At 37.9% G+C, this 17387-nt stretch overlaps 1 protein-coding gene across 1 annotated transcript in view; it reads right to left on the bottom strand.

Annotated features, from left to right (window-relative positions):
• Nucleotides 1-17387, bottom strand: part of Eprs1 (glutamyl-prolyl-tRNA synthetase 1) — a 65805-nt gene that overhangs the window by 9784 nt on the left and 38634 nt on the right. Inside the window, exons 19-28 of the mRNA XM_090341174.1 lie at nt 14252-14485; nt 12444-12706; nt 9907-9958; nt 7371-7580; nt 6574-6646; nt 3936-4015; nt 3672-3773; nt 2959-3114; nt 1398-1595; nt 296-469 (exon numbers count right to left, since the gene is read on the bottom strand). Coding sequence (XP_090197300.1) covers nt 296-469; nt 1398-1595; nt 2959-3114; nt 3672-3773; nt 3936-4015; nt 6574-6646; nt 7371-7580; nt 9907-9958; nt 12444-12706; nt 14252-14485 — 1542 coding nt within the window. The remainder of the gene's footprint in view (nt 1-295; nt 470-1397; nt 1596-2958; nt 3115-3671; nt 3774-3935; nt 4016-6573; nt 6647-7370; nt 7581-9906; nt 9959-12443; nt 12707-14251; nt 14486-17387) is intronic.

Here is a 17387-nt window from a genome sequence, read left to right as displayed (position 1 = left end):
CTTTACCATGTGAGCCACAGTGGCACTTCCGATTTTTTGGTGGTGGAGATAAGTATCTCATGGACTTTCCTGACCAGGCTGGTTTCAAACAACAATCCTCAAGTCTCAGCCTCCTGAGTAGCTAGGATTACAGGCATGAACCACCAGTGCCCAGCAAGGTTTACTTATTTTAAACAAAATCTCTAAATTCATTTTTATTGTAGCAGAGAAAGCCTTAAGTGAAAGAGAAATGAATGTACAGAAAATCTAAATCTGGGTTGAGTATTCAGGAATAAAAGTCAACTGAGTGATTTACCTTGAGTTCCCAATGATTGAATTTCCAGCCTGGAGAGTAGTTATCTCTCAAATCGACTCTAACTCGGATGTTAACATTGAGCAACCGCTGTCGATAATCATTGCATTTGGCCATCAGGGCTTCTTTGTCTTCTTCAGAAAGTGTGTTTGTAATACCACAAGGAATAACCACAACCTAGAACCCAGCAACACAGAAACAAACACATAGAAGTCCTGTAGCTGTACACTATCCATCCAGGAGTTAAAACCTACCATATTTAAAGCTTTTCTTTTTAATTTTTTAAAATTGTTATTATAAAGGTGATATGTAGAGGAGCTACTTTTCAAGTCAAGTAGTAAGTAAATTTCTTTTTGGATGTCACCCTTTCCTTTGCTGTCTGCATTTCTCACCCCCCCTCCCAATATAAAGTTTCTAAAGGCCTAATGAATTTACATGATTTCTAACCTACACATAACATCTATCCATTAGGCACATATAATTTATCTACAGTAAATGAATTTTCATTTAGTCTACTTTAAGTCATTTCAAAAAATGACTTCATGCAGACTAGGGTGTGTGTGTGTGTGTGTGTGTGTGTGTTTTGTGTATACATGTGTCCATGCAGTTCTTGGGCTTGAACTCAAGGCCTGAGAACTGTCCTGCCTACAAAACATTTAAAAATTAAAGAAGCAGGGAATCAGTGACTCATGCCTATAATCTGCAATCCTAGCTACAAAGAAGGCTGAGACCTGAGGATCACAGTTCAAAGCTATCCTGGACAAGAAAGGCCATGAAACTCTAATCTCTAATTAACCACCACAAAATGAGAAGTAGAGCTCTAGTTCAAGTGGTAGAGCACTAGACTGAACAAAACAGGGACTGCCACACACACACACACACACTAAAAACAAACAAAAGTACAAACAATAACAATACAAATAATACACAGTTGCACAAAACAGGTCTAAGCTATATTCTCTGTTGCTTTATTGTCAAATCTACCCGAATATCTCATTAAAAAAGTCTTATAATTTCAAATCTTCCAAATCACAATTTCAAGTTACTAAACATGGCTAATATTATAAACAAAATGAAAAACAGAAAAAGGGAACATTTTCTTTACCTGGACACAAGCCACACGAGGTGGCAGTACTAAGCCCATGTTGTCCCCATGCACCATGATCATAACACCAATGGTTCGTGTGGTCAGTCCCCAGGAACACTGATAGGCAAACTGCTTCTCTCCAGGTGTTTTTGGATCTTCAAAAATGATTTCACACATTTTGGAAAAATTCTGGCCTAAATGATGTGATGTTGCCCCCTAAAATAAAAAGAAAAACAGATAATCACCATAGACTTACATGTGTTAAGATAGCACTACATCTGTTTTATCTTCCCTTCTGGAAGGTGCATAGGTTTAAAACGTTAAGTATAGGGGCCGGGAGTTTGGCCTCGTGGTAGAGTGCTTGCCTAGCATATACAAAGATCCGGGTTTGATTTTATGGTACCACATACATAGAAAAAGATAGAAGTGGTGCTGTGGATCAAGTTGTAGAGCTCTAGCCTTTGGAGAAGTCAAGGACAATGCTCAGGCCCTGAGTTCAAGCCTCAGGATTGGCACCAAAAAACAACAATAACAAAAAAACCCATAAGTATAAATAATATAAGAAGAGGTCAGAATTAGTGGGGGAAGGGAAGAACCCACCAAAAACTACGTGAGTGTTTTGTAATTTGCAGCTCCCTTTTCAATAGAAATAACTTTCAGTACAATCTTTAAAAAGGTGTTCATGCTTTGGTGATTCTGAAATTAACTAAACATAGAGACTTTAAGATGACAGATGTGCTGAAAATATGAACTAGAAAGCACATAAAACGCTTTTTTTTTCCCTTGTGTTTTGGGGATTAAATTCAGGAGTGATGTCCCCTTGCTTTTAGTTTCTCAAACACATCTTGAGCTTTTTTCCTGGCTTAGCCTCAGACAGGGGTGCTCCTGTTTCCATCTCCCATGGGTATACCTGAAATTACAGGCATACCCGATCATGTCCAACTTCAATTATTATGCAATAGGTGCATAGAAACATAAAAACTGAACATACTAATATTGTAACATATTTTGATATATAAAGACACTGCATATTTAAATCAATTTAAATATATCTCTTTGAGTTTACAATTTTTATACAGATTATTAAAAAATTTAAATGTATAGTATATTACTGTTATCCATCACAATCTTACTCTACAAGAACATACCAGAAATTTCTGTTCTGTTAAACTATGTGAAATAAGAGAAACATTAAAACTAAAAGTACTACATGATCTCACTCATATGTTGACTCCTAAGGTCATCATGGAAATTTAGAATAAAACAGTGACACCAGCTGGAGAAAGTAAGAGTGGGAGATGCAGAAAGGCTAACTCATGGGTATACAATTATAAGTTACACAGGAGTAAGAATTTCTAGTGTAGCAGAGAGTGATGACCCATAATTCAACTTGTAATTCCAGCATTCAGGGGTTGAGCTAGAAAGACTTTGTGAATTCAATGTCAGCCTGGGCTACATAACAAAATCCTATTTCAACACAAGAATATACTTATTTGTAATAGAAGAAATTGCTAGGTCTGCCCATGGGTTGTCCTGACTGTCTTTTACCCACAGGTCCTAAGCAGTGGCAGGAGGGTACCTGGATAGCTCTCCCACTAGCAGATATGAATGCTTCTACTGTCGTCGTATAGTCTCCTCCTGCAAATTTCTCCTTCTCAGTCTTTCTTCCTCTCACGACAGGAATTGCCAGAAGTTCTTCATATACTCGAGTATATAACTCAAGTATCTGTAAGACCTGTAAAAGTAATTTAAACAAAAATATGTCCAAACTTAGGGCATATTTATTCATTATAAATCTATAAATTGTGTTGTGGAAAGTACTTCAAACAAGGAAATCTTATTATAATGGAAAAGTTGAAAGTTAAGTGAGAGATTCATTAAAAGACATTTTGGCCGGGAGCACAAATGGTAGGATGTCTGCCTAGCAAGGTCCCAGTTCAAACTCTAGTATTGTTAAATAAAAATAAATAAATAAATAATAAGGAAGACAGAGCAAGGTTGAACATCTTTTTTAAACATCTTTTTAGATTTGGAATTAGAAAAAATGCACATGAAATTATATAGCAATCTGAGTGAAAAATGATTATTTTTAATCAACACATGCCATATTTTCAACTAAATTTCATTGTATGTTTTGTTTCTTAGTAAGACTTCAGTAAGTGATTTCTTAAACCTGTGTACATTTGAACAAATTTTTTACTTTGTAAAAAGTGCTGCGTAAATTTTAATTAAAATGCAGAGCTGAAAAAAAGAAAAGGATCATAAATAATATGAAAATCTTTTTTTTAATACCTCTTCTGCTGCTTCCTCAAAGGTAGCAAAAGCACTGTGCCCTTCTTGCCAAAGGAATTCACGAGTCCTAAGGAAAGGCTGGGGGTGCTTGAATTCCCAACGCTACAAGAGGAAAGAGTGCAATTGGTTATTACAGACAGTTTTCCTTTCCTATTAACAACTTTCCATGGTAAGTAATCAGAAACCATAACCATGGTCCCCAGTACTTCAAAAATTAAAATGAAAATATGATGACAACAAATCTGAGTGAAAGTGTGGACCTACCACCACATTGCACCACTGATTGAGCCGGATGGGCAGGTCTCTGTGTGACTGCACCCATTTTGCATATGCAGGATACATTACTGAAAGACACAAGAAAACATAAGTTACTTACTTAAGGATTCACTTGATTGCATTTATTAAATTTATATTCACAAAGAATAACATTCATTTACTTTGACTGTTTTCATGTTAGTTTTTTTTTTTCCTGGAAACACAAGTTCTAGGTTAATTCATCGCATTTACTATCCTGTTTAGTTCTCAGCCCATAAAGTACAGATTGTCAATATCAAAGTTTGTGAAAGTTTAAAAACTTTTCAAATTCAGCAGTTACATATTATAGAATGAAATCTTACTTAGATCTAATTGAGTATATCTTAAATTATGAGCTGAGAAAAAAGTTAGTATCATAATGGCAATAGAGGATATACAAAAACATCACTAGAAATATCAAATAAAGAATGTACATTCTTAGCCAGATGCCAGTGGCTCATGCCTATAATCCTAGCTACTCAGGAGGCTGAGATCTGAGGATCACAGTTCAAAGCCAGCACAGGCACAAAAATTTCGTGAGACTCTTATCTCTAGTTAACCATCAGAAAACCATAAGTGGTGCTGGCTCAAGTGATAGAGTGCTAGCCTTGAGCTGAAGAGCTCAGGGACGATGCCCAGGCCCAAAGTTCAAGCCCCATGACCAACCATACAACTACAAGTTTTTTCTTAAAAATACACATTCATATATCTAAAGAGGGACAATCACTTTAAAAGTCATTAGCGGGGCTGGGCGTTTGGCCTCGTGGTAGAGTGCTTGCCCAGCATGCATGAAGACCTGGGTTTGATTCCTGTGTACCATATACATAGAAAAAAAGCCAGAAGTGGTGCTGTGGCTCAGGTGGTAGAGCTCTAGCCTTGAGGGAAGCCCAAGGACAGTGCTCAAGCCCTGAGTTCAAGGCTCAGGACTGGCAAAAAAAAAAAAAGAAAAGAAAAAGAAAGAAAAGGTTAGCAGCACTCCCACTTACTATGAGTAATTTTAAAAAATGATTCAATCTTTTAGGGATATTTCTTTACCTACAAAATAAAAGGTAATAATAGCTGTGACTTCTTCAGTTTTGTTGTGGGGATGACAATCTAAAAAACTTGATTAAAATAAATTGTTTAGCAACCTTTAAAAATTCTACATATGGCCAGTTGCCAGTGGTTTATACCCGTAATTCAAGCTATTCAGGAGGCAGAGAACTAAGAACCTTGGTACCAAGCCACCCTAGGCAGGAAAATCCTTCAAACTCTTAGCTCTAATTAAAGAGCAGGGATTGAAGCTGTAGCTCTAGTGGTAGTATGAAAGCTTTGAGTGAAAAAGCTCAAGGACAACATCCACGATCTGATTTTAAGCCCTAGTACTGGCATACACAAAAATAAACAAACAACCGCACCCCCCACAATTCTTATGATTCAAATGAGTAACCAAGTTTTAAAATAAATGACATGAAGTATTAATTTGCACATTTTATTTTTTGCTAGTCCTGGGCTTGAATTCTGGGCCAGGGCACTATGTCTGAGTTTCTGTTGCTCAAGGCTAGTGCTCTATCATTTGAGCCACAGTACCACTTCATTTTCTGAGTAGTTTACTGGAGATAAGACTCATGGACTTTCCTGGTAGGGCTGACTTCAAACAACCATCCTCAGAACTTCAGCCTCCTGAGCAGCATGAGCCACCAGGGACCAACTTATCATTTTTATATGCAATTTTTAAAAATCTTCTAAGTCATTGTACAAATAAATTTCAATTTAACATGTCACCCCTTCCACAGTTACCCCCATCCCTCAATTCCCATCTATTCTTCCTCGTTACCCGATTCCATTCTCATTTATGTTCATTGAATATTATTACTATACTTGCCCCCTCTCTTCATTAGTCTGCTCCTATCCTTTCCACTCCCCTGACATAACCTGTTCCAGCTTCCTGGTATTCATTCTGTCAAACTCTAAGATAGCTGTTTAGAGGAGTTTTCAAACTCAGCTTCATACATGCTAGGCAAGCACTGTACCACTAAGTCACATTCCCAGGAGCTTTGGGCCTGATTTCACGTATTTTTTTCCCCCAACTCCACCATTTTCCTGCAAATCATATTATTATTCTTCCTTATGAATGAGTAAAATTCGGTGGCAATCATAGTGGTATGTGTGTACATTATATGTTTGCTATGTTTTAATCAGTTCTAAGAATAAAACATATCACAGTAAGATTCCATGAAATGCTCTGAAATTATTCCAAGACATTTTAAAGCAATGAATTTTAAATAAAAACAGAACCTACATCCTTATAATAAAGAGCTCTGTAACAAAACTAATAATGTTTAAAGAATAAAATTCCAGGGTCCGGGAGTTTGACCTACTGGTAGAAAAAGCCAGAAGTGGTTCTGTGGCTCAAGTGGTAGAGCACTAGGCCTTGAAGAAAGCCTAAGGACAGTGCTTTGGGCCTGAGTTCAAACCCCAGAACTGGCCAAAAAAAGAATAAAATTCCAACCCATCTGCAAACAATATGCTATGGACAAGGATAACACATATCAAACAAAAGCTGAGACTCAGCTCTGCAAGTGCAGTTAGCTCTGGTCTCAGTGGGCTTCCTGCCGTTCTCACTTACCTGTTTCACTGGTAGGTCGGATGGCAATTGGTTCTGCCAACTCTGTTTGGCCAGATCTGGTAACCCAAGCAACCTAGTAAAACAAAACCATTTTCAAACATTGTTTTTCAAGGGCATTTCATGACAATAGTGTATAGGTAGGCAAATTTTGTTTTTCTCAAAGTCAATAAGGCAATTTCAAATTACTGAGGCTGCTTCTATGAGGTAAGACTCCAGTTAGATGTCGTGACAAACAACTATAACTTGCCATAAAGGCAAAATATAATTTTAAAATAAAAACAGCCTTACATTTCTATAAACTGGGTGTTAGACACCATTAAAATTGCACTTTGAAGGTTATAAAGGGAAATCCACCTCCAAACCCCCTGCCCCGCAAAATCAAATAGTGAAGGGCTGGAGGTATAGCTCAGTCATAAGAAAGTCTACCTAGCAAGTACAAGGCTCTGAAATCAAACCCCAGAACTACCAAAATAATAAAAAGAAAGTCTGTAAATCACATAAGCAGCCCAGGTCACACCATTATTGTGAAAGTAAGAGGATGGTGGGCTGAGTGGGGAGAGGAAGAAAGTACTAACAAAGAGGGTACATGAGGATGAATATGGCTGAAGTAGTTTATTTGTATGTATGAAAATAGAAGATGAAATTACTGAAATTGCTTTAGGAAGGAAGAATGGGAAGGAGAATGATACAGGGGGTCAAACTAATGCAAATACATTGTATACACATGAAGAAATGTCACAGTAAAAATGCCCCTTGTAAAATAAATTTAAAAACAAAAAACAATAAAGCTAACTTACCTCAGGGGCAAAGTCAGCAACATGAGTCTTCTCTTTCTCTAATGCAGCTTGAGACACAAATATGGGGAAATAGCAGTTTTCAACACCAAGTTTCTTGATCTCAGTATCAAAAAAGTCCTTGATTAATTCCCAAATGGAATATGACCATGGCCGAAGAATGTAACAGCCACTCACATCATAATAGTCAATCATTTCTGACTTTGTAATGACCTTTTAAAGGGAAAAATAAAATCTGTGAAGTTTAATTTTGCTGTAAAGCACAACCATACACATGGCAAAAATACACAGTAATAAATAGTCCAATCTAAGCCAGGTGTGATTGAACACACGTGTAATCTCAGCTCCCAGGAGGCTGAGATAGGTGGATCACAAGGATGAGGCCAGTTTGGCATACCCAGCAGATCCTGTGTTAAAAAGTAAGTAAATAAAATGAAATGAAAATCTAATCTAGTCATTTCCTCTGTTGATCCAGAGTTGTAATGTGGAAGATATGAATAACAATAAAACACATCTTCCTACACTGAGAAGCAACAAAAACAGGTTTCTAAACTCTTAAGACTTGAACTCCAATTTTGTCTCTACAATTTATTTACTATCTTTAGGACTGTAGACTAATCCTCTTACTTTACCAGGGGTAAAACAACAAATAATTACTATCTCCTTGTCTTATGTTTTTCCTTGACAGTCCTAAGGTTTGTAACTAACTCATGGCCTCATACTTGCTAGGAAAAGTACTCAGTCACTTAAGCCATGCCTCTCTCTGTTTGCTATGGGTCATTTTTTTAGACAGTGCTCTGTTTTTACCTAGGTTATCAAGGATAATACTCTCATATCTATCTCTTATCTAGAGACCAGACCATCTATCTAAACCGAAGCTTACATATATGTTGAGATGGGAACTGGTTAACTTTTTTTGCTTGGGCTAGACTTGAATTATAACCCTGATGAACCCTACATAGCTGAGATTACATGTTCAAGCCAATGCACACTGCCAGGGCTTCCTTTTGATCCAAGAATTTATGTGACCAGGCCTTAAAAACGAACTTGTTAAACGACTATATGAAGCCCTGGGTTTGATTCCCCAGTACTGTACACACAGAAAAAGCCAGAATTGGTGCTATGGCTCAAGTGGTACAGTACTAGCTTTAAGAAAGTCCAAGCCCCAATACTGGCAAATAACCTAAAAAAAAGACTATGCACTATATATTATAAAAAGGCACCATATATTCAGTAAGTCTGTCTCAATAGCAGATTTATTACTCTTTTTCTTTCGGGTGCTGGTTTCTTTCTGGCTTTCTGGGGTTTGAACTCAGGGCCAGGGCATTTCTCTTAGTTTTTGCCTTAAGGTTGGCACTCTACAGCTGAAGCCATAGCTCTACTTCGACTTTTTTGCTGATTAATTGGAGATAAGAGTCTAGCAGGCCTTTCTTGTCCAGACTATCTTAGAACTGCCTCAGCTACTGAGCAGCTAAAACTATAAGCATGAGTCCATCCAACACTTAGTTTTGACATAAATTTGAAATATTCAAAGTCTAAACTTTTTAATTCCCACATGCATATCTTGTAGCCCAGTTGATGTGGAGTTCTTAGTTCTATTATCTCTTGTTATTTTAAAATAGTTCTGTAATCTGATGTTTTCCTGTCCTTTATTTGGGAGGCATATTTTCCTTTCCCCCAAAGTCAAAGCAAATCATCATGCTTGTCATCCTAATGGTTAAAGAGGCTGAGCATCAAAGCTGGAAGCCAGCACAGGGAAAAGAAGTCTACAAGATTCCATCTCCAATTAACTAGCAAAACCAAGCAAAAAGCTGGTGACCCAAGGCTCACATCTGATCCTATTCAGGAGGGTGACATTGAGGATTGTGGTTTGAAGCTACATAGGCAGGAAAGTCCATGGACTCTCATCTCCAATCAACTACCAGAAAACTGGAAGTGGCACTGTGGCTCAAAGTGGTAGAGCATGAGCCTTGAGCAAAAGAACTCAAAGACAGCACACCCAGGCCATGAGTTCAAGCCCCAGGACCAAAGAAAAAAACAAGACAAGTTAGGTGTGGCTCAAGTGATAGAGCGCCAGCTAAATAGGCAAACCTAGTAACAGTACAAGTCCTTGGGGTTCAAAGCCCAATATCTGAAAAAAAGGGAAAGAAGGAAGGAGGGAAGGGAAGGAAGTAAAAAAGGGAAAGGAGGGAGGGAGGGAGGGGAAAGGAAAGAAAAATCTACGAAGTATGATAAAAGCTCACCAAAATGATACATGAAGATTGAGGTTTGGTGACAGGCTGCCTATCTTCAACACAGGTTCAACAGTGTTATGGGGCGGGGGGGGGGGGATAAATTAAGCATCCATGATATAGTACTGAATTCTGTGAATTCTAAGCTCTCACCATTTTCCCTCAATAGTAGTCTCCTTGGAGATCATGGTACATTTACAGACACCATGGATCTACTAGAATTCATTAACTTTATTAACTGACTGGACCTTAATCATAAAACAGATTTTGGGAAAATTAAAACTAAAATCAACTGAGAGCATACTCACTTGAGAATACCAATCTGCGAGATTTTCTTCCTTTTTTGCCTCAAGACCCAATCTGCAGATATGAAAAAGAAAATAAAGAATGGTGGATGGAGCATGGCTCAGTACTTGCTGGTTCATCTCTTATAAACATACTAAAACCCTAATAAAAGCTCTTCTTTCTTGAAAGTAAAGCTAATCTTTACTTTCCACTGCCTCCCACAACCCTGACAAGTTCCATTTCCAAATAACATCAGCATATGAATTTGGAAATTAATTCCAAGCATGTACTTTAGAGAAAAACCTTCAAATCATGGCAGGCTGAACTGAAAACAAACACCTAAAGTTCAAAACAGATTAATTTTTTTAGTATCATTTATTTATATATTTGTATCTTTTAATTGTATCGGTTCACTGCCTGGAGAATGTTTTTTAACATAGAAACAGCTTAGCCCTGCATATGATGATGGATTTTGTCCAAAAAAACTACAAAACTGGATTGATGCTGGCGGCTCATGCCTAACATCCAAGCTACACGGGATGCTAAGTTCTGAGGATAAAACTTTGAAGTCAGCCTAAGCAAAAAAGTTTGAAAGACTCTTATCTCAATTAACCAAAAGAATGCTAGACTGGAAATGTAGTTCAAGTGGTGGAACACCAGCCATGATTTTAAAAGCCGATGCAAAGAACAAAGTTCAGAGTTCAAGTTCAAGCTCTGTACCAAAAAAAAAAAAAAAAAAAAAAAAAAAAGGAGGAAAGACCAAAATAATCACCTGCCTCTCTCCCAGAGGCCGGGTGCTTGGCCTAGTGGTAGAGTGCTTGCCTGGTATGCACGAAGATGTGGGCTGGATTCCTTGGTACCACATACATAGAAAAAAGCCAGAAGTGCTGCTGCGGCTCAAGTGGTAGAGCTCTAGCTTTGAGAAAGTCCAGGGACAGTGCTCAGGCCCTAAGCTCAAGTCTGGGATTGGCAAAAACAAAACAAAACCAAAACCTCCCCCAAGTAATACCAAATCTAACAAAAGCTATGATTTTAGTGCAAACATCTTTTACAAAGTACTTCATTCAATTAATGTGCTTGTTAAAGACAAGCCTAGCTATGTATATTCTCTACTAAATAAGAAATTCATGTCATTCTCAACTGTGATCAGTGTCTCACTGAAAAGATGTAACCTATAACTTTTCTAGATAGTTGTCCTTTTCTGAAAATATCCCAACAATTACTCAAAGAAGTTTGGTCTCACAATCCATAAAGGAAAATCTATACATTAGTCATGACATATAGCAGAGTCTTTTAGTTTGTAAGCTAGGCTTTGCTGGCTTAAGATGCGAACATTTTTGCATGGGCATTCTCCTATGTTTTCCTGTGATCCATCACCACAAAATAGCTACATAAAATCTGGTCCTTAATACAATCAGAAGGCAAAGGGTGAGAAATTCTACTCACTCCTCCAGTATTCCATAAATCTTATTATCTGTGACAAATAAAGAATAATAACTGTTGTAGTCTCTTATAAAGATCCCAGTTTAAAGCCAGTCTGGGCAGGAAAGCATGTGAAATTCTTACCTCCAATAAACTATTCAGAAAAGGCCAGAAGTGGCACTGTGGCTCAAAGTGGTAGAGTGCTAGCCTTGAGTACAAAGAGGCTCAGAGACAGTTCCAGGCCCTGAGTTCAAGTACCAGCCCAGAAAAAAAAAATCATAATCTACTGGGAATGGAGTCCTTATTTAGTTCCCAGAGAAAAAAAAATCTGCTTGAAAAACTGCAAGAAGTTATTAGGCTATCCAGTGTTAAAAGGGAGGAAAGAAGCTGAATGTTATTGGCTCATGTCTGTAATACTAGCTACTTAGGAGGCTGGGATCTGGGGATCAAGGTTCAAATAGACAAAATAAAACCCACTTATAGAACTAATATATGCTAATAAGAGAGGGAAGGCTTTTTAATAAGGTGGGAGCAGGGCGTGACAGACTGTGTGAGATTGAATGGATAATATGAAACCAACACACATGGCTATATAATAATGAAATCTCTTCTGTAAAACTAATATAAGCTCATTTTCTAAAAAACAAAAAGGCAATGAAAGGAATACCCTTAAATACTTAAATAGGAATACCCTTAAATAGGTACAGAAGAAACTAGTAGAAGCTGAGAATCCTTTAGTTAAAACACTCAGGACCAAAAGTCTTAGATTTTGTAGTTCTAGGATTTTGAGCATAGCTAATTACATTTTCAGGTTAAAGGAGTTCACCCTGTAATAATGGCCAATAATTCATTTTAATTACAGAGGAAAGAGGAATGATGGGAAACATGCACGGGAACTTCTTATGTTCTGAGACTCTTAGTCCAAGAAAAGCATGTGTCACTTGTTTTAAAAGTTAAGAAAACTGAAAGTTAAAAAGAAGTTATCTGCTGACATTACAGAGTTAAGATTCTGACATAACCTTATGGTAAAATTAACCAAAATTTGTTGGTTTAAAAAATTACAGTTAAACAAAAGAAAGGCAACAATAGATTACATTCGAAATTCAGTTCCTTCAAAAGAAGTCACCATGTTTCTTACCTGGTTTGTTTCTTTGGCCCTTGCCCTTCGCCTGCTCCACCTGATGACAGCCCACTCCCTTGGTTCTTAGGAGGGTCGTTCTTTTGACCATCATTCTGTTTCTGGGGCTTACTCTGCTTTTCAGATGTATTTTCTTTTTCTTTCTTCTTCTTCTCTTTGTCCTGGGCTCCAGTGGCAGACACAGGCTTATACTCTACTCCTGTCAAAGACTTGTACTGTGCCTTCAGCTGAAGGAGTTCTTGAACAGCAGCATCTACTTGATCCTACGGTGTAATTAATGGGAGGAAAAAGGGAAGACTGTACAATGCACAAATACAATATCCAAAGCTTTGCAAACACTATCAGAAGTGGGGGTGAGGGGAAGTATAGGGTAAAGGTGGTAAATGTCAAAACTAATTACTGAAAATAAATGTCAAAGTACTATTAAACAGAGACAGATTTATACAAGAGTACTGGGAAACAACAGTCTATAGCAACAAACTAATCAGCTGCCACATGGGGCTATTTAAATCAATAACATTAATGTTCAGTATCTCAGGTGCAGCAGGTCCATTTCAAATGCTAATAGCACAAATGGCTCAATGCCTATTGCACTGGACAGTCTTGTTATATTCCCACAAAAAACAATTATTCATAACATGTATTTCATAGTGTTCTAAGGTAAAATCCGTTAAGTGGGATACATCACAGTTATAAAGAAGGCAACAAGTCAAGTATCTACAATACTAGCTAAACTTTAAAACCTACTACAATTTACTATCTTGCATGCATGTAAGACTGAGGCTGATATCTGATGATTGTGGTTCCAGGCAAACCTGGGCAGTAAAGTCTGTGAGATTCTTATCTTTAGTTGACCACCATAAAACGAGAAGTAGAGCTGTGGTAGAGGACTAGCCTTGAGGAAAAATACCCAGGCCTTAAGTTCAAGCCTCATTACTAATCAAAACAAAAACAATCCCCCACCACCAAACAAAAAACCCAAAAAACATAATTAGCACAAACTATACCAGAGCTCAAAATAAAAACTATTTTGAGACTGACAAGAAGAACAAATCAAAATACTAAGAGAGGCTACAACATCATAGGCACAGTTAGGTCTAGATTATTCTATACTCTGGTTCTTTCAGATCAGAAACAGAAATCAAAGCAAATAAAATAAAAGCTCTTACACCAGACACCAGTGGCTCATACCTGCAATTCTAGCTACTAGGGAGGATCAAGATTTGAAGCCAGCCCAGGAGAGTCTTATCTCCAATTAACCACCAGTAAACTGGAAGTGGCTCTGTGGCTCAAAGTGGTAGAGTGCTAGCCTTCACTGAAAAAGCTCAAGGACAGTACACAGGTCCTGAGTTCAGGCCCCATGTTGGACAAAAACAAAAAACAAGCTCTTTACATACTTTGGCAGTAAAAGTAATAATAACATGAAAATATTTAGCTACATCTAGTTGGGGAAAGATGTTTCTCTAAATGAATAATGAGAACTGAAATACAACCAGAAAGAATCAGAACTGATAGACAAGTGTTCCAGACAGGCTGGGAGTTTGGCCTAGTGGTAGAGTGCTTGCCTAGCATGCATGAAGACCTGGGTTCAATTCCTCTGTAACGCATACATAGAAAAAAGTGGTGCTGTGGCTCAAGTGGTAGAGTTCAAGCCCTGAGAAAGTCGAATGACAGTGCTCAGGCCCTGAGTTCAAGGCCCACGACTGGCAAAAAAAAAAAAAAAAAAAAAAAAAACAAGAAAGAAAGGAAGGAAGAAAACAGTATAAAATGAGAAAAATACAAGTGCACAAAGAAAACAAAACACTCACCTTGGAGGCTTTTTCAGCTTTAAGTTTCCGAACTACTTCTCCCTGACAAGCTACTTTGTCAAAAAGTGCTTTTGCTTCTGATGTGTCTGGAGCAGCAGTACCAATGTTTTTGATGGAACCTGAATCTGAACTTTGAGATGATGGGCACTGACCAGGTATGTATTCCTTCCCAGTTTTTTCTTTATATTCAGCTTTTAGGGAGAGTAAACACTCCACTGCTTCATTTACTTTGGCCTGAGATAAAGGAGGAAAAGAAGTAATATAAATGGAAATTTCTGAACATTTCAAGGTCATGTAAAAGTCTTCAATTGTGACCAAAGTACAGTTAACTATGTCCATAGATTTATCCAACTACAGGTCAAAAGTATTTTTTTAAAACAACATTGCATATTGAAGTCTAGAGGCATGGCTCAGGGGTAGAAAGTCTGACTAGGAAATGCCAAGACTGAATTCAAGTTCCAGTACCGTCAAAAGAAAAAAGAACTGGAAAATTTTTTTCCCCCTTTGTTCAGTCCTGGGGGATTGAATTCAGGGCATGGGCACTGCCCCTGAGCTCTTTGCTCAAGGCCAGTGCTCTACCACTTGAGCCACAGCGCCACTTCTGGCCTTTTCTATTTATGCAGCACTAAGGAATTGAACCCAGTACTTTAATACATGCTAGGGAAATATTCTATCTCAGCCACATTCTCAGCTCAAAGAAATGGATCTCAGGCCAAACATGGTGGCACTTTTTATAGTCACAGCTACTGGAAGGGCTAAGATTCAGAGGGCAGAAATTGAAAATCTGTTTGAGCCGGAAAAACAAAAGCTAATGAGACCCCAATCTCAGCCAATCAACTGAGTGTAGTGTTACACACCTTAAACAACAGCAATACAGGAGGCATCCCTAGGCAAAAAATGTAAGACCCTATCCAAAAAACAAAGAGTAAAGCGAAAAAGACAGAGTTTGCGTCAAGTGGTACAATGCCTGCCGAACAATGGAAAACCCTGAGCTGAAGCCCAGTCCACACAGTACGTTTGCAAATATTATCTCCCACCCCTCCCCACAGGCAACTTTATATCATACAAAAAACAAAACAAAACAAACTGATCATTTGTTGGTAAAACTTTTCAAACATCCATTTGAATAAAGCATACTTGCTATATTCCAAGATCTATTTGGGGGTGGGGATTACACCCTACTGAACATTTACAGACTTGCTTTTTACATCATTATTCCTCTATACAGTATGACTATGACATAGCACTTATGCTGTATTAGGTATCATTAACAGTTTAGCAACCATTCTAAGTATATAAGCATATAGGTAAATATGCTAATTTAATATATACTCTATTCAACATTTTCAATAAATAGTGATGCATATTGACAATAGATTTGTGGAAGTTCAAAAGAAACAACCTATATAAAAGACTTTCATAAGATTTTGAAGGTAAGCAAAAATGATCTTTTTTTTTTTTTTTTTTTTTTTTGCCAGTCGTGGGCTTGAGCTCAGGACCTGAGCACTGTCCTTGGACTTTCTCAAGGCTAGAGCTCTACCACTTGAGCCTCAGCACCACTTCCGGCTTTTTTCTATGTATGTGGTACCAAGGAATCGAACTCGGGTCTTTACGCATGCTAGGCAAGCACTTTAACCACTAGGCCAAACTCCCGGCCCCGCAAAAATGATCTTATAACTATACTTCAAAACTGACAGGTGAGGCAGGTGCTGGTGGCTCATGTCTATAAATAACAGTTACTGAGGAAGCTGATATCTGAGGATCGTGGTTCAAAATTAGCCCAGGAAGGAAAAATCCACGAGGCTCTTAATCTTCAATTAATGGCCAAAGGCCACAAATGAAACTGTAGTTAAAAGTGGTAGAGCACTAGACTTAAGCAACAAAAATCTCAGGCCCTGACTTCATTCCCAGGTCTAGCACAATGAAGAATAAGTACTCAAAGAGCTATTTCTGCAGCAGTCACTAGATGGTAGTATTTTTCCACTGGGAGAGCGGTCATTTTCAACAAACTAGAAAAAAACCCACCAATTCCTTAGCAATTAAAAATGACAACAGAACTTTTCTAAATGGTCTGGACATCTCAACTGTCAGTGAAAAGTATTCTTCTCCCCAAAACATATCTTGCTTCTTATTAGCACATCTGAGAAACTACACTTACACATGCAATACATGACTTCCCAGAGCTGAGGCTTTCACTTGGCAGAGTGGGAAAGGAATGTGGCTGATAAACAGGCAACTTTTTGAAGGAGGGGAAATATTAATACTAAGCTTTAAAAGACCAAAGAAAGGCAGTTATAGAAAAGCATACTTGTAATTCTAGCTTCAGAATGAAGAAATCTGAAGACAAAAGCCTTCCCCTCAAATTATACCGAAGAATGGGCCCCATAGCATCCAATGTACAGAGAGTAAAAATGCTCCCAATCACTCTACACAGCTGAAAACACTCATATCTATCAAGTCTTTAGTCTCTGAAACAAGCTGATTTTTTAGATAACCATGGCTCTTTGGGAATCTAAAAAGCATAGGAAAGGTAAAAGCAGCAAGATGTCTAACTTCACAAGGGAGACACAAAATACACTGAATCCTAGAAAAATCTTTTCTCTCTTCCTTGGTGCTTCAATAAATGTTCATGGATGAAAGTATTTCAGGTCCAAGGGGTCCCAGGTAGGTACCTAGCAACTTGCTAAGTAAGGTGAGCAACTTGCAGCCTTGTGGTACACATGCTGTAACCTAGGCCTGCAGATCCCATGATAACATTAGAACACATTCCTTCCAGCTACCAAAGGCACATACCGTGGTGAGCCATATCTGTGTTCAAGCCTGGCCAAGTCACTCCACAATTTTTGGCAGTTCATCAGAAACATTCAGTTATAGCTCTATTTATTTCATCATGTTTTTTTTTTTTTTAGAACTGTGCTGTTTGTTATCTCAGTAGCACTGTCTTATTTATTTATTTATTTATTTATTTATTTATTTATTTATTTATTGGGGGGGGGAGAGTCCTGGGGCTTGAACTAGGGCCTAGGCACTATCTCTGAGTTTCTTTTGCTTAAGGTTAGCACTCTACCATTTGAGCTTCCAGCTTTTTCTGTTTATGTGGTACTGAGGAATCAAACCCAGGACTTTATGCCTGCTA

Source organism: Megascapheus bottae, chromosome 10, assembly GCF_031878675.1.
Source record: "Megascapheus bottae isolate mThoBot1 chromosome 10, mThoBot2.hap1, whole genome shotgun sequence".
In the NCBI taxonomy this organism is placed as follows: Eukaryota; Metazoa; Chordata; class Mammalia; order Rodentia; family Geomyidae; genus Megascapheus; species Megascapheus bottae.
Note: the sequence above shows the minus strand (reverse complement) of the source record. Positions and strands in the feature narration are given on the sequence as shown.